At 39.2% G+C, this 24,228-nt stretch overlaps 1 protein-coding gene across 1 annotated transcript in view; it reads right to left on the bottom strand.

Moving 5' to 3' along the window:
- Positions 1-731: 731 nt before the first annotated feature.
- The window catches only part of LOC109432771 (homeobox protein unc-4), a 182,643-nt gene continuing 159,146 nt past the window's right edge, over positions 732-24,228 (bottom strand). Inside the window, exons 3-4 of the mRNA XM_062858721.1 lie at positions 9,647-9,786; positions 732-5,784 (exon numbers count right to left, since the gene is read on the bottom strand). Of these exons, the coding sequence (XP_062714705.1) occupies positions 5,445-5,784; positions 9,647-9,786 (480 nt within the window). The 3' untranslated portion in view covers positions 732-5,444. The remainder of the gene's footprint in view (positions 5,785-9,646; positions 9,787-24,228) is intronic.

Genomic DNA, 24,228 nt, shown 5'->3' with positions numbered 1-24,228 from the left:
GCTCCTGATTGGCTGCGCGCAACTGGAGTGGAGCTGCGCGTAACTGCCCGGCGCGCAAATGCACTTATCCACCGATGAATCGAATTCATCGCGGTCCGAGAATTTTGACACTAGAGCGGGATCTGTTCCAATCAGAATCGTCCAATTCGGATTGGAAACGGCCCCACTCTAGTGTCAAAATTCTCGGACCGCGATGAATTCGGTTCATCGGTGCATAAGTCCATTGCACAACGAAAGAAAAACTATACAAAATAGACGAGTGCACCGCCCACTGAAAGTTCACTCGGGCCGCGAATTTTGACACCACAGCGGGGTCGACTCTCAACAACTTCTACCCAGCTGAAAATTTGTTTAATTTATTGCATCTAGTTTTCGCGATGAAGTTGTAAAAATATGGGCTAGGGCAGTAACTACATGCATAAGCATCAGTTTAAAAGGAAATTCATGTAAGAAATCGAAGAAAAAAATTATTAGCGCATTTTGGTGATGCGTCTCTGAGTAGAAGTTGCTGAGAGTCGACCCCGCTGTGCTGTCAAAAAAATTCAGGCTCAGTGAACTCAATGTTCATCGGTGCACTCGTCTATGGACTTATCCACCGATGAACCGAATTCATCGCGGTCCGAGAATTTTGACACTAGAGCGGGGCCGTTTCCAATCAGAATTGGACGATTCTGATTGGAACAGACCCCGCTCTAGTGTCAAAATTCTCGGACCGCGATGAATTCGGTTCATCGGTGGATAAGTCCATATTCGCAAAACATCATTATCCCGGTTTTCGGCGGACTTAGATAAACTTCGCAGTCTTAGAGAATTTCAGAACTCACCAGCAGAGCTGAACGAAAAACCATAAACTCTGCTCTTCACTGGAAAACTGGTGCGGCGCATACGAAACCCAAGGGCCACGATATTTTTGCGGCCCTTTCATACCACAAAACCCAAAAACCCACCACGACACCAGCAGCGCTAAGAATCTCCGTAAAGTTCGCCGGCAATTCGAAGACCAAATGATTTATTTTAACAGCGGCTTTCCTGGACGACAACGCATCGCACCGTAATCATATAAGCAAAAGCAAAACTAAAAAATGTTTCATAAAAATTGCAAATAAATTTATTTTTTTGATGAAAATTGCACTGCCGTGAATCGCAAGTCAGCAAGCCATCTGCATTTTGGGCAAAAATTAGTGAATGGTCGTTTTCGATCTCTCTATGGATGATCTTTCAGCTGCGTGAAAAAAATATATAGTTTGTTTAGTAAAATTGAAAAACAACGGTAGTTGAAAACAACAAACAAAACGGTTGAAACAACTACCGCAGGTAGTATGATCAAACCAATATTTTGTTTGTGCCCAATTCAACATAAAAATCCGGTTTAACCAATCTGTAGTGGGTAGGATTAGAATATTAATTCACTTTGTTGAATTTAGTTCTGTGTGTATCGAAAAGCGATACATGCATAATATTTGCGACATCCCTTTACGAATCAGCGTGGAAACGGCATAGAACAGCAAAACTTGACGAAGGTTTGCTGCATCGGTCTGAAGCGAGACAGCACATCGATCCGAGCCCGATGCGAGAACGGGAACGGTAGTTGGGTGGCTTGGACAAGGAAGCTCCGAGTCTAGCCGAGTCGATGGATACGAAGTAGCAGCGTGAGCTCGGCGGAAACCGAACATGGGCATTCTGGTTACTATTGTCGGGCCGCCACCAAACCGGACTTCGCACAATCAAGTCGCGACGTGACCCAACTCACGACATTTTTTAATCATATCAAAAGTAGTGCGCATCCTTCCCGTTGTTGTCAGCAACACAGCGCACTAGATGCGAAACAGTTGCGACACTTGTGTACCAAGAAAATGTCAATGTTTGATTGAATGTCGGTCTTGATTCCAACCGGATAGACAATATTGTAGTAGCGTCAAGATGTGAATTCAAAATCATCTTTCGTTACGACAATGGCACAGCCGGTAGTACCTTTTTGTGAAACTTTTGGTGAATATTTAATTTTTTAAAGTGCTATCGCGTTTGAGAATACTTTTTATTGGTTGATGCATGGAGTTGCGGAGTGATTGTAAAATTTGAAAGGGAATTTGTAGTGGGCTAAGGATGGGCGTGTGGTAGGAATCAATTGTGGGAAGTGTGGATCAGTGATCGCTAAAGGCTAGCATTTGGAAGGGGTTGCGATGGTGTCATGAAGGGAAGCATACAAGAAGGGCGGAAAGGAATTAGATGGCTTGGGAACAAGAAGTGTGAAAATGGGAGCAAACAAAAAAAAAATTGATCGTGAGCAAAGAAATGGGTGAAGTGGGAGAAAGCGCGAGAAAGGTGATAGGGCTTGGAAAAAAAATTGCGACGCCGTGAAAAAAATAAGCGAGGACAAAAAGCAATGAATTGAGAAAAAAAATGATGCGAGAGAAAAAATCTAAAGGACATGTCTTGGAAAAAAAAATAATGCAGCGAGAAAAATAAAGCAAAAAAAGGGAATGGCTTGGAAAAAAAATATGATGGAATGGGAAAAAAATAATGCAGCGAGAGAAAAAAAGAAAAGATGTCATGGAAAAAAAAATGAAGCAAGACAAAAGCAAAAAAAAATGATGCGAGAGAAAAAGAATAAAAAAGATGGCTTGGAGAAAAAAAGATAAAGCGAGAGAGAAAAAGCAAAAAAAAAAAACAAAAAAAAAGATGGCTTGGAAAAAAAATGAAGCGAGAAAAAAAGCAAAAAAAATGGCTTGGAGAAAAAAAATGAATGGAGAGAAAAAGCAAAAAAAAAAGATGGCTTGGAAAAAAAATGAAGCGTGAGAAAAAGCAAAAAAAAAATTAGGTGGAAAAAGAGAAAGGAAAAAAATGCTTTGACTTGGAAAAAAATGCGACATCTTAAAAAAAAAATGAGTTGAACAAGGAAATGAAAATAATAGAGATTGACATACCTTGAGAAAAAGGTCGAGAAAAGAGCGAACAAAGGAATGGCAAAACACACGAGGAAGTTGTCCAATAAAATGTCAAATAGAAACAAAAATTGAACAATAGAAAAAAACATATTAATAAAATTTGGGCGTGTAAGAACAAATTAAAACTAAAGGATTAAAACAAGATTCGGATAGCAACTGGACTAAATTTGGAATTTGGAAATTTGGAATAATATTGAAATTGGATTGGATTTTAATTGGGTATTTTTATCGGATTAGCGTTAGTTTAGGATTGGACATAAATTTGATTTGGATTAGATTTGGATTAAAACTGGATTGGATTTGAATTGGATTAGTCTCAGTTTAGCTTATTGGATTGTATTGGATTTGGATTTCAATTGGAATCGGATTTAATTTACATTGGCATTCCAATGAAATTAGAGTGGATTCGAATATGAATCGGATTTGGAATGGATTGAAATTGGATTTGAACTAGATGTTGATTGGATTCGGATTGAATTATTGGATCTGGATTGGAATTTCAATAGAATACAGGTTGAAATTTTACAGGAATAGAATTGAAATTGGATTCGATTTGGGTTAGATATGAATTGGATTTGGATTCAATTTGGATCGGATTTGGATCAGGATTGAATTTGGATTGGATTGGAATGGATTTGGATATGATTTCGATTGAATTTGGATTGGATTTTAATTGGATTTGGATTAGATTTGGATTTGAAATGGACTTGGATTAGATTTGGATTGGAATTGACTTGGATAGGATTTGGATTGGATATCTATTGAATTTGGATTGGATATCTATTGAATTTGGATTGGATTTGAATTGTATTTGTATTAGATTGGATTTGAATTGGATCTGGATTAAATTTGGATTAGATTTGGATTGGATTTGACTTGGATTGGATTTGGATTGGATTCGGATTGGATATCTATTCAATTTGGATTGGATTTGAATTGTATTTGGATTTGATATGGATTAGATTTGAATTGGATTTGTATTGGATTTAAATTGGATTTGGATTGGATTTGAATTAGATTTGGATAGGATTTAAATTGAATTTGGATTAGGTTTGGATTGGATTTGAATTGGATTTGAATTACATTTCAATTGGATTTCGATTGAACTTGGATTGGATTTGGATTGGATTGGATTAGAATTGGGTTTGGATTAGATTTGGATTGTATTTGGATTTGATTGGATTTGAATTTGGTTTGGATTAGAATTGGATTTGAACTAGATGTAGATTGGATTTGGATTGGATTGGTTTTGAATTGGATTTGATTTGGGTTTGGATTAGAGTTGGAATTTGGATTGGATTCGGATTGGATATAGATTGAATTCAAATTGGATTTGGATTGGATTTGAATTGTAGTTGGGTTTTATTTGGATTGGATTCGAATTGGATTTCGATTGAATTTGGATTGGATATGGATTGTATTTGGATTCGATATGGATTGGATTTAGATTGGATTTGAATTGGATTTGAATTAGGTTGGATTGGATTAGGATTGGATTTGGATTTGAGTTGGACTTGCATTGGATTTCGATTGAATTTCGATTGAATTTGGAATGGATTTGGATTGGATTTGGATTTCATATGGATTGGATTTGAATTGGATTGGATTTGAATTGGATTTGAATTTGAATCGAACTTATATTAGGTTTTACTAGGATTTAGATTTGCATTGGAATAAGATGTGCATAGGATTGGACTTGCATGAGATTTGGATTGAATTTGATTAAATGGTAGTTCAAGAGTAGAGAAGAGGAATATTGTAGTGGGTAGGATTAGAATATTAATTCACTTTGTTGAATTTAGTTCTGTGTGTATCGAAAAGCGATACATGCATAATATTTGCGACATCCCTTGACGAATCAGCGTGGAAACGGCATAGAACAGCAAAACTTGACGAAGGTTTGCTGCATCGGTCTGAAGCGAGACAGCACATCGATCCGAGCCCGATGCGAGAACGGGAACGGTAGTTGGGTGGCTTGGACAAGGAAGCTCCGAGTCTAGCCGAGTCGATGGATACGAAGTAGCAGCGTGAGCTCGGCGGAAACCGAACATGGGCATTCTGGTTACTATTGTAGTAGCGTCAAGATGTGAATTCAAAATCATCTTTCGTTACGACACAATCTGAAATTCATTTGAGTTTACTAATTATTTTTCTCCGTGTTATCGATAGATAAAAGGATTAACAAACACGATAAAATCATGGTATAAAATCTAAACTATTCAAGATCTGAATCAACGTTTATATAGCTTGTGTTTTTAAAGATACATCAACGTGTAAAAGAACATGAGGCGTGTCGATTATTTTCAGTGTACGAGGTCCTTCTTTCTTTACAAATAAATAAAATGGGGTTTTAAATTCCGATTATTGAATATGTCACAGGAATTACGGCATGTAACAAAATCATTTAATTTAATAACTTAAATTATTGAATTCTTGTACACATTGGTAGCATCTGAAATAAGGTATTGGTAGGAAACTAAATTAGTTTGCAGTGTCTTTTCACGTACTATTGTATAGCAGTGATTCTATGCTAAATGGATTTGGCCTCATACTATTCCTATGGGTATCGGTATTCTCATCTAGAGCGTCATCAATACTGTCACGCCTTTCCATTAAACAGTCTTCTGGTGTCTCATTGGATTCTCCTCCGCCAACTACGTCAATCGGATCTTCATCGTCATCATCGTCGACCCCACCTTCACTATCTGAGCTAGAGTTGTTTCGATGTTGAGAAATGTATTCTGCCTTCAGTACGTCTAGATCAACAGTGATTCCTTTTGCACGTAGCTTCCTAGCTTGGCGCTCTAGTGCTTTCGTCAACTTTTTCCGTCGACGCGCTCTGAAAAAAAAAATAATACTTTAGTTATATGTAATATTCAGGACACGCGTCGTTGTACAACACTACTCATAAACTTTGCTCGGCGTATACACAGCGTTGCCAGATCTACGGAAATTTCCGTAGGTATGCGGATTTGAGCCCCTTGTACCCGGATCCGTAGAAAAAACCTACGGAAACCCTGGGTTTTCTACGGAAGCCTACTGAAAATTACGGAAAATCTACGGATTTTTCATCTCAATCTACGAAACAAAAAATTTGAAATTTAATTTGCCATATTCTACAACCAGAATCAATATCATCATCAACATTGTTGTCGTTTCGTAAAATGATTCATTCGCCTTCACTCTCGACTGTCATTCGACAGCGAGGCTGAGAGACGTCATCCAACCGGATGTTTTGCGGTGCATGTCATTCAGTGCAATTATATCACAAACGCCGGTCACGCATTTTAATACGATTATAGAATTCTGCAAGGTGACGTCACGAATGAACGTTCGGTTCATTCTCGTTCGTCCCTTCCTTTTCCCTCTCACGCGAATTTTGACATTTTCCGGTGGTTTGCTTTGATTCCCATTCGTTGCCGTTCTTTTCTCTCTCGGAGAGAAAATTGTGGTTAAATTTCTATGCAAAACTCTATTGTGTTCAGTATTCTAGTTTTGGTAATTCTATATTAAACCAAAGAACCTAACCTCCAAATGACTGACAGTTCTCAGGTCATTTTGACAAGTGTAACACGAGCATGAAAAGGACAACAATAAGGTCGGTAAAGTAGTAACTACTTTTGTCTTCTTCGTGCATGTGTGTGATCTGTCAAAATGACCTGAGAATTGTCAACCATTTTGAGGTTAGGTTTGGTGGTGTAGGGCTCGATTTGAGAGAACCAAAGGGGCCGTTCATAAACCACGTAGACTTTTTGGGAGGAGGGGGGGGGTCTGACCAAAGTCTACGCTCCATACAAATTTTAAAATTTTTGTATGGACAAAAGTCTACGAGGGGGGAGGGGGGGGATCTGAGATGGTCAAATTTCGGTCTACGTGGTTTATGAACAGCCCCAAACCAAATTAGCTAAGTAACTTTTACATGAGCATGAGCATAGATGACCGCAAAATGCGTAATTGCTACCCCGTGATTGACCGAAATATTTGCTATTAAACTTTACAGTCCATCAAGTTACAAATATATAGAATTTTTACATCCAGAACAGTGTAGGGTAATTGTGGGTAAACAGGGGGGGGAAATGAACAGGGTGGTGTTTTACAGCAATTAGCGTATTTCTGAATGTTTTAATGATTGGATACTGTGTGATAGCGTAAATTGGGGTTTTAAATTAAGAAAAATGTATTGATTTTTTGATTTTATACGAAAGAGCACTTTTTTCTGAACCACCATGATTTTTTTCAGATTTTTAGAACTTCATTTTGGTACCTAAAATCGCTCTCGAAGAGATTTTTCGAAATCACCCAGGGGGGCAGCGAAAGCCAAAATCCCCGTAGCTCACAACAAAAACACGTCCAAAATTGTTTGTGCTGTAAATCGATGCATTACACAATTTCTTACTGATTTATTTGCTATCTTCGCGTTGTCGTGTAATTTCGAACGATTGCACGCTAAAATTTTGATAACCTTTTGCTAGTTTTACACGTTTTACTTAAGTAATAACTTATGGTAATGACTAATTCGCAAATGTCGTTCACATCCCAGATCTGTCAATTTCCCAAACATGTCAAATTCATGTGGACTACGGCTCATCTATTCGTGGTTGACGTCCGCGCTGCCCCGCTGAAATCACCTTTTGACAGCTGGCCAACTGCTTGACAGCTCCGCCCAGTACAAAATGCGACGAGGGGTGATTCGACAAATCGCTCCCATACAAACTTCACACTGATTTTTAAATAGGTTCCCGGGCACCAAAATTCATGAAAATTTGGATTTCGGCTCAGTTTTGCATGCAGATTCTGAATATGGAATTATCTCAACACCGCTAAAGAAGCCAATTATTATACTTCTGCAGATTTTGAACTTAAAATTAGATAAAACACTTGATTATATCGAAAAGTTCAAAAACCACGTCAAAAATAAATGTGCTCTGATGTAAAATTGAACTTATCTGAATTAAGGTCCTTTCGTATATTTTTTGCAGATTATGGCATATGTAATGTTATATTCCACAAAAAGACAATATTCAGTTGAAAAAAAAAAAACAACTTTAAAACCAGCACGACTTGGGGGTAAAATGAACAGTAGCGTGGTTCAAAAAATCGTTTTTGCTCCACACCGCTTATTCGATTCGTAACCAGATTCTATGCCTTCTCCTACAAAATGAGCTGATTTGGTTGAAAATTGAGAGTGCACAAGCCCTTCAAAGTTTGTATGGGAATTACTATGGGATAATGATATTTTTCATTCAATTGTTCGTAGCATTTCCACAAGTGCCCTAGAGTGTTAGTTGACCCTTGGTACTTCTAAGCTACTCCATCAGCTACAACTTTGCCGAAGACCACATTCAAATCGGACGCCACATTAATTAGTTATCGATTTTTATCCAACTGCAGAAACTTTAACAGTGATCGTTCAGCTTCCCAGCCAGGCAACATTGCTGCACATGGCGCTAAAGATAGCACACATAAATCATGGCTACTATGTTCCAAGGCAAACTGCAGTGATGCCCGTCGAATAGTGTAATCATCATGATCAAAGATTTTCATTCTGGATAAAAATCGATAACTAATTAATGAGCCGCTCGATTTGAATGTGGTCTTCGGCAAAGTTGTAGCTGTTAGAGTAGCCTAGGATAACTAAGGGTCAACTAACACTCTAGGGCACTTGGGAAAATGCTATGATCAATTCAATGAAAAACGTCCTTTTCCCATAGTAATTCCCATGCAAACTTTGAAGGGCTTGTGCACTCTCAATTTTCAATCAAATCAGCTCATTTTTTGGGAGAAGGCTTAGAATCTGGTTACGAATCGAATAAGCGGTGTGGAGCAAAGACGATTTTTTGAACCACGCTAATGAACAGCTGGTTCAAACTTTATCCATTTTTATAAAATTTAGTGCAATCTCGGTATATTGAAATCTAGAATACATATTATGACACAACTAGAGCAAAAACGTTAAGAAAAAAAATCTTTTACGCTTATAAAATAAGATTTTTATCCTAAAAACCGCTTATTTTAGTACATTTTTCACAAATAATGACTCCGAAACATTCCAAATTTTATATCAAAAGTTTTAAAAGTGGAGCATATAAAGTTTACATTGAATTTGTTAACCTACACTTGAATATATCGAAATTAAACATTTAAGCTAGTTTTTGAAGACATGTTCATTTTACCACCATCGATTGTTCATTTTACCCACACTATTTTTCATGACTCTGTTTTCTTGCCTTTTTTGCAATCGAAAATAATGTAAGAAAACTGTATTTCTCATCAATATTTTCTTCCAGAACTCTTAGAATGTATTACCATCTACGATGTAACAGGGTAAAAAAGGAAGATTTTGTCATATTTCTATTGGAAAAGACGACAAACGCTTAGGGTGTTTATATTACCCCCAATTCCCCTAAAAGCTGATTTGTGAATGTTTATGTAGCTGTTAAGCTGTTATCACGCAGGGTCAAATATTTGTCCAAAAAGACACCAATGCTCAAACATTTTGTTTGACTCGATCGAATTTTCATTAGTGTCAAACTAATGTTGTTTCTTGAGTTCCTTCCTTGTCAAATATTTGACCTTGCGTACTTAGGTTTTATACTTATTTAGCGTGGTTGGGATATTACCTATCTACTTGTGAGTACATCTCACACATTTTAGTTCTGAACAGTTTAAGCATGTACAGTTTAAAGTCGTTGTATACTTACTTTTCTCTTGCTCGTAGCTCATTGGGAGGGATGGGTTCTCCGGAACATGACTGGGGGTGAGCATTGTGTGCGGGTCTTCCTGGGCCTTTTTTGGTGTGTTCTTTTTTCCTCCATTTTGCTCTTCGGTTTTGAAACCATACCTAAAAAGTAAAATGAAAATTAAAAATTTATTGTATTGCTGTAAATATCCCAACAGTTTGGATATCTGTATTGTATTAGGACTTGTTTTCATGATATTTATATCGACAGAAGATAAGCCTCCTTTAAATTAGCGCACTGTTGCAGAAATTGTTTGAAAAATTGTAAAGATACACGTATTTATTTCCACAAATGCCGTAAATGCATTCCGGGTTTATGGTGAGCTATTCAGTTCATTCGAATCTCACTGGGAACTGCGACAAGATGACATATCCCAATGTCTACTCTTCGACATCGCTTTGGAAGGTATAAGCCGAGCTCAACGGTCGTGTTATGTCAAGATAGGCAATACCCATCCTACGGTAAACTCTCATAGAGAGATTCTCTCAGCAGAGAACAAATCATCTACTGCAGGCGGTATAACATGTATTATAAGGAACACGAATAAACAGTTTCATTTCTGCCATGACACAAGCAACGTCGTGTTTCATTCGTAATAGAAAACCCCGTCCATGGAATTCTTTATAACGTTTCCCACTTTACCTGCAGACCCGATGTCTCAGGTCCTGATGGCCGGTTACTTCAGTTGGCGACGAGGATGGGATGTGCATAAAAATCTATAAAAAAAAGTTTTATATCGTGCGTGCAACTATTTTCATGACCCCGTGCAAATGCATTTTGGCATGATTTTTTTCTTTGTGTTGTTTGCGTAGAAGGCAAATTTTGTGACCCTGTACCAGCAGAGGTTTATGTTCATTTTGTTTCACGTTAGACGGAAAATTGTGTTAACCGTTATGTGTCCGACAAACTTTTTGCTTTTTTCTACACCGTGCTTTTTAAATGGGCGCTGGGTACCCGGGTACCCTGTCGGCCACATAAGGGTTAAATTTGTTCCGCGGTGCAAACTTTATCTATGGCTGGTTTTTTTTTCTCCGTTTCCCGCATTGTGTGCATTGCAGTGGCGGGCGAAAAGAGATCATCCAAGCACAATAAACTATTGCCATTTTGTTACGAGGACAATGCGGCTCCATTCGACGCTTTTGGCTCTATCGTAGTACCAGTATCACACTATGAGCGAACTACATCGACCTTGCATGCATGCATCGGTTTTATGGATTGTTACTGGCTACACAGAAGAAGAGCTTCATCTTGCCCCGATGGCATTTGTTGCCTGTGCTGCAAGGTGTTTTGGACGTTTTGGGTGGCAGTAGACGTTGCAATGCGGATCGGAAACCTAAGTTGGAGTTCACGACAGAGCGGCGAATATCATCAGCATCGGTTTTTTCATCTGTACGTTTGTTTTTGTAAGCAGTAGAATTAATATTAAGATGTGTAATTTGACTGCTACTGTAAACCCTGAACCGTTGCGGTGATTGTTGCTAGTGAATGACTATTTTTGTAAAACGTGAATCGACCCGGTGTTTTATCTTATTTATGTTTAGTTTATTGCATTTTGATGTGAAGAAGTCTATACCTATTTTTTGTGATTTCTTTTTGTGGTTTTATAAGGTACTTTTAATTTCGTTTGTGTATTTAGTTTTAAAATCAAACTTTAACGAAGGGTAATCCCCGATGAAACATAATTTGTAAACTTTGTGAGAGTGTGTGCAGCGGAACGTTTTGATGTATAGGAGTTGTTAATTTGAATGGACGTTCAAAGCAAAAACGGTTACTACAGTACAGGTTTAGATACGGAGTCATTGAAAAAGTATTTGTTTGAAAGAATGAGGGAGAGATCCAACGGATTGTAATGATTTTTATAGCTGGAGGTTAACAATATGCTATCGAATTGCATGTTTCAGTTTTTCCGATCATTTAGTTAAAAAGTATTATTTGCACCTCACATTTAGGTGATATCAGAAGAAAGAAAAGTTATTGAAATTACTCGATTCAGATATTTCAATATTTCCAATAATAAAAAAAAACTCAGATGTGTGTATTTAACTAACAAATAAATTGTAAAAATACAAGATAAATATAAACCTCCTTCTAAGGGTGAAGGAGTTGTTATGTCAAGATAGGCAATACCCATCCTACGGTAAACTCTCATAGAGAGATTCTCTCAGCAGAGAACAAATCATCTACTGCAGGCGGTATAACATGTATTATAAGGAACACGAATAAACAGTTTCATTTCTGCCATGACACAAGCAACGTCGTGTTTCATTCGTAATAGAAAACCCCGTCCATGGAATTCTTTATAACGTTTCCCACTTTATCTGCAGACCCGATGTCTCAGGTCCTGATGGCCGGTTACTTCAGGTCGGAGTACGATTTTCAAAAAATCCGGTTAATTTGTTTGCTTTACGACCGACATAGAACACATAGGGTTCGTTCCGTCGAGATTCACGTTTTTTTTAATATTGCACACTTCCCACCTCACTGAACCCCTACAGACGTAACACTTAGAACAAATTATATTAAAATTCATCGTCACGAAATCGAAATCGCCCAATGCTAATCATACCGTGCTTGGACAAGCCACCACTAGATGGCGGTAGTGAGAAAACGTCAAACAGGAGCAATTGGCTTCTTTAGCGGTGTTGAGATAATTCCATGTTCAGAATCTGCATGCAAAACTGAACCGAAATCCAAATTTTCATGAATTTTGGTGCCCGAGAATCTATTTAAAAATCAGTTTGAAGTTTGTATAGGAGCGATTTGTCGAATCACCCCTCGTCGCATTTTGTACTGTGCGAAGCTGTCAAGCAGTTGGCCAGCTGTCAAAAGGTGATTTCGAAAAATCTCTTCGAAAGCGATTTTAGGTACCAAAATGAAGTTCTAAAAATCTGAAAAAAATCATGGTGGTTCAGAAAAAGGTGCTCTTTTGTATAAAATAAGAAAATCCATACATTTTTCTTAATTTAAAAACCCAATTGACCAATTGCCGAATATTTGAATCAATCGTTAAAAAGGTAATCGATGGTAAGCGAGTAGAGGGTGACGTCTGCTTCTTTATGATGTTGCTTTGCTGTCTTCTGCGCACCAGTGTTGCTGAACAGCGATGAAAAATGCGAAGGGCGATGAATATTGCTTCGCCATGAACCAGGCCGCTCTGAACTCGAACTCTATTCCACAGCCCGAAGCTCTTGACAATTAAAAATAATTTCCTCTCCCGCTTTGACACACATGTGCACAACAGTGTATGTGTTAGATGTTCATCTAATCCCATCCGAAGGAGGTTTGGATTGTGAAAAGACGATAACCATGTGCGACTGTGGAATCGAGTTCAGTTCTAGGCCTACTGGCGACGGAGATAGTCGAGTGACTCCGTAGCTTGAAGGAATAGAAGCGCCCGTCTAGCGAATTGTGAGTCGTGAGTTTGAGTCTCACCGGAATACGTGGATTTCTTTTCATAATTCAAATCTCAATTTATTCATCGATCACATGTTCTGTTGTGCACATGGATGTCAAAGCATTTTCAACGGTGAAATTTCCCACATGGCTTGGTCAGCCAAAGCAAAATCAAGAAATTGACATTTGCAAGGTGCTACGGTCGCCCTTACCGTAGTCAGTCGGCCGAGGACCGACCCGTCGAGAGTCCGGCTGTACACTAATTGTCATACCAATAAGTGATTGGGAGACGGTGCCCGAAGCTCTTGACAATCTATATACCTAAATAAAAATGGAATGGTGTTTGTATGTCACGAATAGGCTCGAAAACGGCCCAACGGATCCACACCATTCTTTCAGTGGTTCATTTGTGCAGGGCTCCGACGTGTTCGTACGAAAAAAAATAATTGGGAAAATCGACCGGGAACGCATCGAAAACGACAAAGTTTGAAATTCCGTTTTGCGGGACATTTTTCCACAAACTTACTTACCGGTCAGGCTAAGGCCGGGGTGGTCTCTGCAGTACATAGTAGCCGCCTCCATTCCACTCGGTCCATGGCTGTTTGTCTCCAGTTCCGCACTCTGCGTAGGGTCCGCAGATCGTCCTCCACTTGGTCGACCCACCTAGTCCGCTGCGCTCCACGTCTTCTTGTACCGGTCGGATGACTCTCGAGAACCATTTAAGTCGGGTTGCTATCCGACATCCTGATGACGTGACCCGCCCACCGTAGCCTCCCGATTTTCGCGGTATGGACGATGGTTGGTTCTCTCAGCAGCTGATGCAGCTCGTGGTTCATTCGCCTTCTCCAAGTCCCGTCTTCCATCTGCACTCCGTCGTAGATGGTACGCAACACCATCCGTTCGAAAACTCCAAGGGCGCGTTGGTCCTCTGCACGTAGGGTCCATGTTTCGTGCCCATAAAGGACGACCGGTATAATCAACGTTTTGTAGATGGTTAACTTCGTGTTACGGCGAACTTTATTCGATCGTTGAGTTCTGCGGAGTCCAAAGTAGACACGATTTCCTGCCACAATGCGCCTCTGAATTTCTCTGCTGGTGTCGTTGTCGTCGGTCACTAGTGAGCCCAAGTACACGAATTCTTCAACCGCCTCGATTTCATCACCGTCGATATGAATTCGAGGTGGCGGGCGCGGTGATTCCTCCCTGGAACCCTTTGCCTTCGACACATTAATGACTAATCCGATTCGCCTGGCTTCACTCTTTAGTCGGATGTACGTTTCCGCCATCGTCTCAAATTTACGAGCAATTATATCAATATCATCGGCGAAACCAAGCAGCTGAACGGACTTCGTGAAAATCGTCCCACTCGTGTTTATCCCCGCTCTTCGTATACACCCTCCAAAGCAATGTTGAACAGCAAGCACGAAAGACCATCACCTTGCCGTAACCCTCTGCGAGATTCGAAGGGACTCGAGAGTGTCCCTGATACTTGAACTACGCACATCACTCGATCCATCGTCGCCTTGATCAACCGTATCAGTTTATCCGGGAATCCGTATTCGTGCATAATCTGCCATAGCTGTTCTCGATCGATTGTATCATACGCCGATTTGAAATCGATGAACAAGTGATGTGTGAGCACGTTGTATTCGCGGCATTTCTGCAACACCTGGCGGATGGCGAACATCTGGTACGTTGTAGCGCGTTCACCCATAAATCCAGCCTGATATTGCCCCACGAACTCTCTTGCAATCGGTGATAGACGGCGGAATAAAATTTGAGAGAGTATCTTGTAGGCAGCGCTCAGTAGTGTGATCGCGCGGTAGTTCCCGCAATCCAACTTGTCGCCCTTTTTGTAGATGGGACACACGATACCTTCCATCCATTCCTCTGGTAATACTTCCTCCTCCCAAATCTTGGTAATGACCCAGTGTAGTGCTCTCACCAGTGCTTCTCCACCGTATTTTAGAAGCTCGCTTGGTAGTTGATCTGCTCCAGCGGCTTTGTTGTTTTTCAACCGGTCAACCTCCTCCTCAATCTCTTGAAGGTCCGGGGCCGGAAGTCTTTCGTCCTGTGCACATACTCCTAGATCTGTTACCACGCCACTTTCGGTACTTGCAACGTCGCCATTGAGGTGCTCATCGTAATGCTGCCGCCACCTCTCGACCACCTCACGCTCGCTCGTGAGAATATTCCCGTGATTATCTCGGCACATGTCGGCTTGTGGCACAAAGCCTCTGCGCGAGCGGTTCAGCTTCTCGTAGAACTTTCGTGTGTCCTTAGCGCGGTACAGCTCTTCCATCGCTTCGCGATCTCGTTCTTCCTGCTGGCGCTTCTTCATCCGGAAGACTGAGTTCTGCCTGTTCCGAGCCTGTTTGTAACGTGCCTCATTCGCTCTCGTACGGTGTTGCAGCATTCTCGCCCATGCTGCATTCTTCTCGTTTTTCAACTGTTCACATTCGCCGTCGTACCAGTCGGTTCTGTGATTCGGAGTCGCGAAGCCTAGTGCTGTAACCGAGGTACTACCTATGGCGGATCGGATGTCCCTCCAGCCATCTTCAAGTGTAGCTGCGCCAAGCTGCTCTTCCGTTGGTAGGGCCACTGCTAACTGCTGCGCGTATTCTTGAGCCACTTCTACGATACGAAGTTGCTGTGATAACTGTCGAAAGTTTTGAGCGCATGCATACAGCGACTAAGTAGTGATCCGAATCTATATTCGCACTGCGGTATGTGCGGACGTTGGTTATATCTGAGAAGAATTTACCGTCGATTAGAACGTGGTCGATTTGGTTTTCTGTTTGATGGTCGGGTGATCTCCAGGTGGCTTTGTGGATGTCTTTGCGGGGAAGAAGGTGCTTCGGACTACCATCCCAGTCAACCAGTGATCGTAAAATATGTTGCATAAGATGTTAAAGTGGAGGCGATATGCGTACATTTAACATGCGCCTAAATGGAGGCATGCACGTATATGGCCTCCACTTTATCATCTTATGCAACATGTTTTACGATTACTGGTTGTCTGGGCATACCACGGGAGGCTGCAAAGTTTACGCATCGCTGGCCGTTATCATTCGATACGGCGTGCAGGCTGTTTCGCCCGATTACCGGTCTGTACATTTCCTCCCTTCCTACCTGCGCGTTCATGTCGCCGACAACGATTTTCACGTCACGCGGCGAGCAACCATCGTATGTTTGCTCTAACTGCGCGTAGAACGCTTCTTTCTCGTCATCGGGTCTCCCTTCGTGTGGGCAGTGGACGTTGATGATGCTGTAGTTGAAGAAACGGCCCTTAACTCTCAACATGCACATCCTTGCGTTGATCGGCTGCCACCCGATCACACGTTGTCGCATCTTGCCCAACACTATAAATCCTGTTCCCAGTTCATTGGTGGTGCCACAGCTTTGGTAGAAGGTATTGCTTTTTTTTACTGAAAATTTTCCTTGCTTCGCTGAACAACATGACGTTTTCTTCCACCGAAGGCTTACGCGATACAGAAAATCGCTGAATTTCACACTAACACTGCAGAAAATCTGTCAACAATAACTCAATACCCATGCATTTTCAGCGAAAAGATCTATTTGCGTGACAACAATCCACTCCCATGATTACCGGGCGGCCGCCGTCAAATATCAGGATTGCCAACTGTCCGGCGGCTGCTGTCAGTTTTCTTTGTCGCCGAATCTGGCGCTGGGTCTTCGGCGCGGAAACCCAAAGGTGGGAATAAAATTTTGTGGTTTGTGCGCAATAGCCGCTCGATGCCGCTTTTCCACACTTTCTGTCCAGTCCAACAAAGTTCCTGCAACGCCACGATGTCGAAGTTGCGGGGATGTAGTTCGTCGTAGATTATCCTGTCACATCCTGCGAAACCTAGTGACTTGCAATTCCATGTTCCAAGTTTCCAATCGTAGTCCTTATTTCGTCGCGTGGGTCTTTGCCGATTGTATCGAGTCGTATTTTCTCCTATGTTATTCGGAAAGGGGGTTTTTACGGGTGGCTTATTGGGCCTACGCCAACACTCCTGTCTCGCCGGAGGGCCATCGTGCCAGTTCTGTTTAACGTCCCAACCAACACTGGGACGACCACGCTGATGGGGCTACCACCTTGGATCTAGCTGGGCGTGGTGCAGCGTTTCTTACTCAGCCGCTGGATGCCAGAACAGACGCTGTTTGAGCCGCACCTCCTTGGTGAACAGACACTCGGATCGTACCTCCTCAATCTAGCTGAAGTCAGAAGGACAACAGTGCCCAGGCTGCACTACCAGCTAAGCACACAACTCTTAGCTGGCGGTCTTTGTCATCGCTTGTCCCGTGGAAGCATGAGGTAGGAACTTGTGAGGACCAGAGCTATATTGGACGCTCTCCTTATCGACTCACCGTTTTGCAGCCCACAAAGCTGCATGTCAAAAAACACAGTAGGCAGGTAGTACGACGTATGCCGGGACAGCTAGTCTATAGGGAACTGCACAAAATTCTCTCCTTCTCTTTCACTCTTACAGAAATCTTGTAAACAACAAGGCCAAGAAACGTCAAAACCCCATGCAAAATCAAAACAGTGCAGTGCCCTATATCTATCTATATCTATCTATATATATAAAAATGAGTTTGAAGTTCCTTTGAGGCAACAAAACTCAAGAACGGGTGGACCGATCAGCATGACTCTTGCATGGTTCGATTCGTATTCGTGGTGGCTGTGTTTATATGTACAAAAAGTTACGAAAATCCACTAGAAAAGTAAAAAAAAATATAAAGTACTGATTTTTTTTATGAGCAGGGAACAAATTAAGCGTGATCAAAATTAAATCAATCTAGAGTGCGTTGCTGCAATGACCTCAACAGTTGTCAAACAACCACAGCTTGGCAAGACAAAGTTTGCCGGGACAGCTAGTTAAAAATAATTTCCTCTCCCGCTTTGACACGCATGTGTACAACAGTGTATGTGTTAGATGTTCATCTAATCCCATCCGAAGGAGGTTTGGATTGTGAAAAGAAGATAACCATGTGCAACTGTGGAATCGAGTTCAGTTCTAGGCCTACTGGCGACGGAGATAGTCGAGTAACTCGGTAGCTTGAAGGAATAGAAGCGCCCGCCTAGCGAATTAAGAATTGTGAGTTCGAGTCTCACTGGAGTACGTGGATCTCTTTTTATAATTCAAATCTCAATTTATTCATTGAGCACATGTTCTGTATTTGTTGTTTGTTCTGTTGTGCACATGCATTTCAAAGCATTTTCAACAGTGTAATTTCCCACATGGCTTGGTCAGCCAAAGCAAAATCAAGAAATTGACATCACATTTTATTTATTCATTAATGAATTTATGAGTTAGGCCATTTTACCCATCTTGGCATATTGAGATTTGTTCCCCTAGAATACGTGAACTGCCCCCGCTGGTACGACAGGATCCATTGGGTCAACCGATGGAAGTCCAATTCTTCTGATATTGCAAGAACATGCGGCATCTTATCAATGCTGTAACAAAATCAACATACACAGCGTCGATTTGCTTCCCTTTCTCCATGTTATTAATAAGGGTTGAGACAGACTCGTAACTTACCAGATTTGTTGTAGCCGGTCGCTTTTTCATAAAAGCGTGTTGATCAACGAAGATGTTACTCTTGATGGACTGGTAGAGTACATCGTGCATCAATTTTCGAAATTTTTCGGTAAGCAGCTGAGAATGGAGATCCCACGATAGTTCTCAATATCGTTGCGTGAGATGTAAAATGGATGCCAATTTCCAAGCCGTGGGGAAACATTTCCCGATGATCGATCGGTTGAATAAAATTGTCACACGAGAAGCGAGCGGATACGTACAATGTTGAACAAGTAACGGAGGCAGTCGGGGCCAGGCCCTTTCGAGACATTAATGAGAGCTTTTACCCTATACTTTTTGATTATAATATAAACTTTCTTATAAACTAAGAGAGGGCTATAAAATCCCAGACCCTTGAATACAGATACACAGTTCACAGTCCGCAGTTCAACTCGTGTTGGTCAGTAGACCCCTAATGAAAACGAGATATCACACCCCGTGTATGCGGAGTCAAAAGAATTAGCAATACTACATCACTATTAAACGCATTCCTTACATCTACCTACAGTCACTACTGCACAGTAGTGAACTGCCGTTCAAAGCATAGTTGTCTCATGTTACTTTCTGACGATTTTGACTTTTTCGCACCAGGCGCTCTATTCATACGTACAGTATATCAAACAATTGTCCGCACAGCAATTTTTTGGTCAAAAGAATTTTTCATTCAAATGTTCATAACTTTTTATACGTCAATCAAAAACGCTGAAATTTTGACCAATAATGAATCATATATTAACCCTTATGTGGCCGACAGAGTACCCGGGTACCCAGCGCCCATTTGAAAAGCACGGTGTAGAAAAAAGCAAAAAGTTTGTCGGACACATAACGGTTAAAGCTCCATTAGTAAAATTTTGAGCGAGATCGAGTAAGTTTTCTGAAAGTTATAGAACTTTTAGTAAAACTTATAAGTTTTTGAACACATTTTTAAAACATTATATCTATGTACTCGATGAAACTTTTTCTATTTTTTTTTTGTGTTACAGTTGATATCTAAGGCTTTCATATGCAGCTACATTAGAGGTTTTATATTTACTACAAAAAAAAAAAATAAAAATGTGCTTATGTAACTACATGTTTAACTGACGGACGATGTTTGAAAACTTATGTAATTAATGTAATTAAAAATTTATGTAATTTATTACATGTAACTGACGATGTTTAACAATTTATCATATTTTGCACATATAACCTGCCAAACGTTTTCCATTAATAAAAGTGCATTAACTGAACGAAAAATACAAAGGACCTTCTCTTCATATGTAGTTGAATAGGTCCTGCATAAAAACTTTACAGTAAGAGAGTTTAAAAACGTTGAAAACACTTGGCACTTTTATTGATCAAAATATGATAAATTTCCAAATGACACTCTGAACATATACAGATTTTTCATATTTTTTGTAGTGAAAATAAAACCTCAAACGAAGCTGCATATGAAAGCCTTAGGTATAAGCTGTATCAGGGAAAAAATGAAAAAGTTTCATCGAGTACATACTGAGATATAATGTTTAGAAAATGTGTTCACAAATCTAATAGGTTTTACTAAAAGTTCTATAACTTTCAGAAAACTTATTCGATCTCGCTCAAAATTTTACCAATAGAGCTTTAGTAAGGACTGTTCAATTTATAAAACGGACAACTTGCTTGTGCGATATCTTTTTTATTTTTCAATAAAATCATTATCAGTTTTTTGCATAACTTTCTATAGCTATTCTCAAATGTAGGAAAAATATAACATTAAGCAAAATGTTCTTTATTGTGTAACTGAAACGGTTTTCGTAAAGCATCAATAAAAACCCATTTCTCGAAATTCGACATAACTTTCCACATACTAAACATGCATATTTTCATGAAGTTTTTAATGGATTGGAATCTTATACTATTCTACTAAAGGTAAAGCTCAATAGTTGGTTACTAATAATGCACCAAGCAGCCTCCAGCTTGTTGCCAACAAGTTGCCTTGTTTACAAAGAAATTATTAATAGTTATTTATGTAACGAGTTGCAAAAAGTTGATTTTTTCAGTACGAGTCGTACATTTATCCAACGAGGCTTGCCGAGTTGGATAAATACGAAGAGTGCTGAAAAAATCGAGTTTTGCAACGAGTTCCATACAAAATTTTATGCAATGATTTTTTAATAATGCAACCCATTTGAGTAGCATAATGTTCATAATGCAACTCAAATGAGTTGCATTATGAACATTATACAACTATTTTTCATTATGCAACTCATTTCAGTTGCATAATGAGCCAGTTCAGAAAAAATGGCCATTATGATACCAAAATGAGTTACATAAAATGTAAGTTATGATACTGAATTGCATAAAACCTATTTATTTAAGTCCTGTGATGTAATAGCACAACGGATTCGGCTAAAAATTTGTCCAGAATAAAAGAATATTGTTTTCTGAATGATGCAGAAGACAAAAATACTTTTATGCAATTCAGTATCATAATTTATATTTTATCTAACTCATTTTGGTATTATAATAACCAATTTCTCCGAACTGGTTCATTATGCCACTGAAATGAGTTGCATAATGAAAAATAGTTGTATAATGTTCATAATGCAACTCAAATGTACGACTCGTGCTGAAAAAATCAACTTTTTGCAACTCATTACATAAATAACTATAATTGCATTCTTAATCAAAAAATTAATCAATAAAGATGGTCATAGTAAAAAAATGCATACTTTTTGCTCCATTAATGCAGATTTTCGACTCTTGTTATTATTTATTTTCAATAAAGTTGATCCTATGTTATTGTATACCTTATTAAATAACAATCGATTGTATTTTTTTTATTTCCAACACCATTGTTATGTAAAATTTGTATTAGGTTGCATTGTTATTTGGAAGAACCTTCAAAGAACGAAACTGTTTTGATTACTGTGCCTGTAATGGCATACAGTAACCAAACCAGCAATGCTATTAAGAAGCAGTTTTCTGCATTTGAGACCACATTATTCCTACTTTCGACTAGATGTATAAAAAATATGCTTATTGAATATGTTCATGCCCTTTTTGCTTTACAATTGAATTTTAATCAGAAAATCGAGTCTCACTTGAGACTTTAATATTTCAACAACTAATTTTCCAATTGAGTTTAAACTTCGCCAGAATGCTTATTACTCATGCTGCTGCAGCATGGCACATACTATTCTTATATTAAAATCGATATAGTATATGTGAACAGTAATTTTATATATACATATTTTCAATTTTCAGCAATCGTAAAATTCACCTCATTTAACATCTGAAATGAAACATTTTTTTTTTTCGATTCAAAAATCATTACTAAAATGAAAGATGATATACTGAACAACGAAGCAAAGGTGGTAAAAATTGAACTACGTGTCTTCTTTTTATAGCCTTGTAAAGTTTTCCGTTTTATAAATTGTACAGTCCTTATATGGTTCATGATTGATCAAAATTCCAGCGTATTTGATTGATGTATTAAAAAGTTATGATCATTTAAATGAAAAATTATGTTGCCCAAACAATTGCTGTACGGACAATTGTTTGATACACTCTATATTTTCATATAACATCAAAAAATAACATATTTTGTTCGAAGACCCAATGAAAAGCATGTCAAGTCAAATTGTCGCACTGTTGAATTTCTATGCATGTCTGTCCCACAACTGAAATTCTACGCATAACAGTCCTACTATAAAATGTCTACGTAAAACCGATACATTAAGCATTTTTAGTAACTTACTTCACCTAATAACATGGCAATTTTAATACTGCATGGTATAAACTCTTCTTTTATGTTGACATTACGCTCCAGCTGGAACGAAACTTGTTTTCAACTGTTATTTCTTCGCAACTTGTAGTTTCAATCTAAATTCAAATATTGCTGCAATGCGCGTTGAGCTCATAAACCAAACATACACGTTTTAACTTAATTAAGAGGCTCAAATGTCGTGAAGCATGACGCAGCCGATCCAATATAATGAATGACAAAGAAGTTGCTGAATTGAATGACCGGTATATGTGAAAATTTTCAGAATTTAAGCAAGCTTGAAATATTGTTGGTAAGTGAGTTGATGAGTTTCACTTTTTATTTCAATATGTTATCCCCATAATTTGATTGTATTAGTAAGTCGGTAAGTGAGCGACTTAGTAATCGCCTATTTAGAAAATAAAAAGAACACATTTGGGTTAAAACCAAATCGAAGACGAACTGCTGGAGGTACTGAACAAGCAATCAATAAATCAATTGATGAGAGATCAACAGAGTAAGTGAATTGAAGAGTTAGTGAGTGACTTGGTGAGTGAGATTTGGTAAGTGTGTGGGTTGATGAGTAAATGAGTAAGTTGATAAGCGAGTGATTTGATAATAAGTGAGTTGGTTTATTAATGGGTTGATGAGTAAGTGAGTGACTGTTTTGAATAAATGTGTTAATGAGTTATTGAGTAAGCTGATAAAAAAGTGACAAGCAGAGGAAGGCATGGTTGTACAGGTCGGACTCGATTATCCGAGTGACTCCGAAAAAAAATCACCCGGATAATCGAATTTCCGGATAATTGAACCATATTTGTTATATTTTATTTTTAAGATTTACATATCAACCAAAACCAGTCCGTTAAACATAGAAGCAAGCTTGAATGATGTTATAGTCCTTAGTTGAGAATAGAATTTTAGCCAAAAAATCTGCATAATAAAAATAAATCTCAAATAGACTGAATATGATTTATGGGTGTTATATTTGACATTTGCTACATTGTTTGACATATTGTCATCTAAAATTGCGCAAAATAGGAAAATTTTTTGGTCCCCGGATAATCGAGCCATTTTTTTCCGGATAATCGAGCCCCCGGTTAATTGAACCCCCGGGTAATCGAGTCCGACCTGTATTTCTAAACATATTTCATTTCAATATGTAATATCAATATTTCTCGTCATTTATAATTAATACAAAAGCTTAATCAGTTGTATGCTTTGTTGGTCATTAGGCAAAATAGGTCATTAGGCCGAAAAATGCATAAGGCCGAGTAGGTAATTAGGCCAAAAAAGGACGTTAGGTGGCAAAAGTCATTAGGCTGTAAAGGTCATTAAGCCGAATAATTCAGATATAGAACAAGGTCATTTGGTCAAGACCTGGCCAAAATACCATTTCGGCCTAAAGACCTTTTCGGCCTAAAGACCTTTTCGGCCTAAAGACCTTTTCGGCCTAAAGACCTTTTCGGCCTAAAGACCTTTTCGGCCTAAAGACCTTTTCGGCCTAAAGACCTTTTCGGCCTAAAGACCTTTTCGGCCTAAAGACCTTTTCGGCCTAAAGACCTTTTCGGCCTAAAGACCTTTTCGGCCTAAAGACCTTTTCGGCCTAAAGACCTTTTCGGCCTAAAGACCTTTTCGGCCTAAAGACCTTTTCGGCCTAAAGACCTTTTCGGCCTAAAGACCTTTTCGGCCTAAAGACCTTTTCGGCCTAAAGACCTTTTCGGCCTAAAGACCTTTTCGGCCTAAAGACCTTTTCGGCCTAAAGACCTTTTCGGCCTAAAGACCTTTTCGGCCTAAAGACCTTTTCGGCCTAAAGACCTTTTCGGCCTAAA

Source organism: Aedes albopictus, chromosome 3 (genome assembly GCF_035046485.1).
Source record: "Aedes albopictus strain Foshan chromosome 3, AalbF5, whole genome shotgun sequence".
NCBI classification, from domain to species: domain Eukaryota; kingdom Metazoa; phylum Arthropoda; class Insecta; order Diptera; family Culicidae; genus Aedes; species Aedes albopictus.
This window is presented reverse-complemented; position numbering and strand designations above follow the sequence as displayed.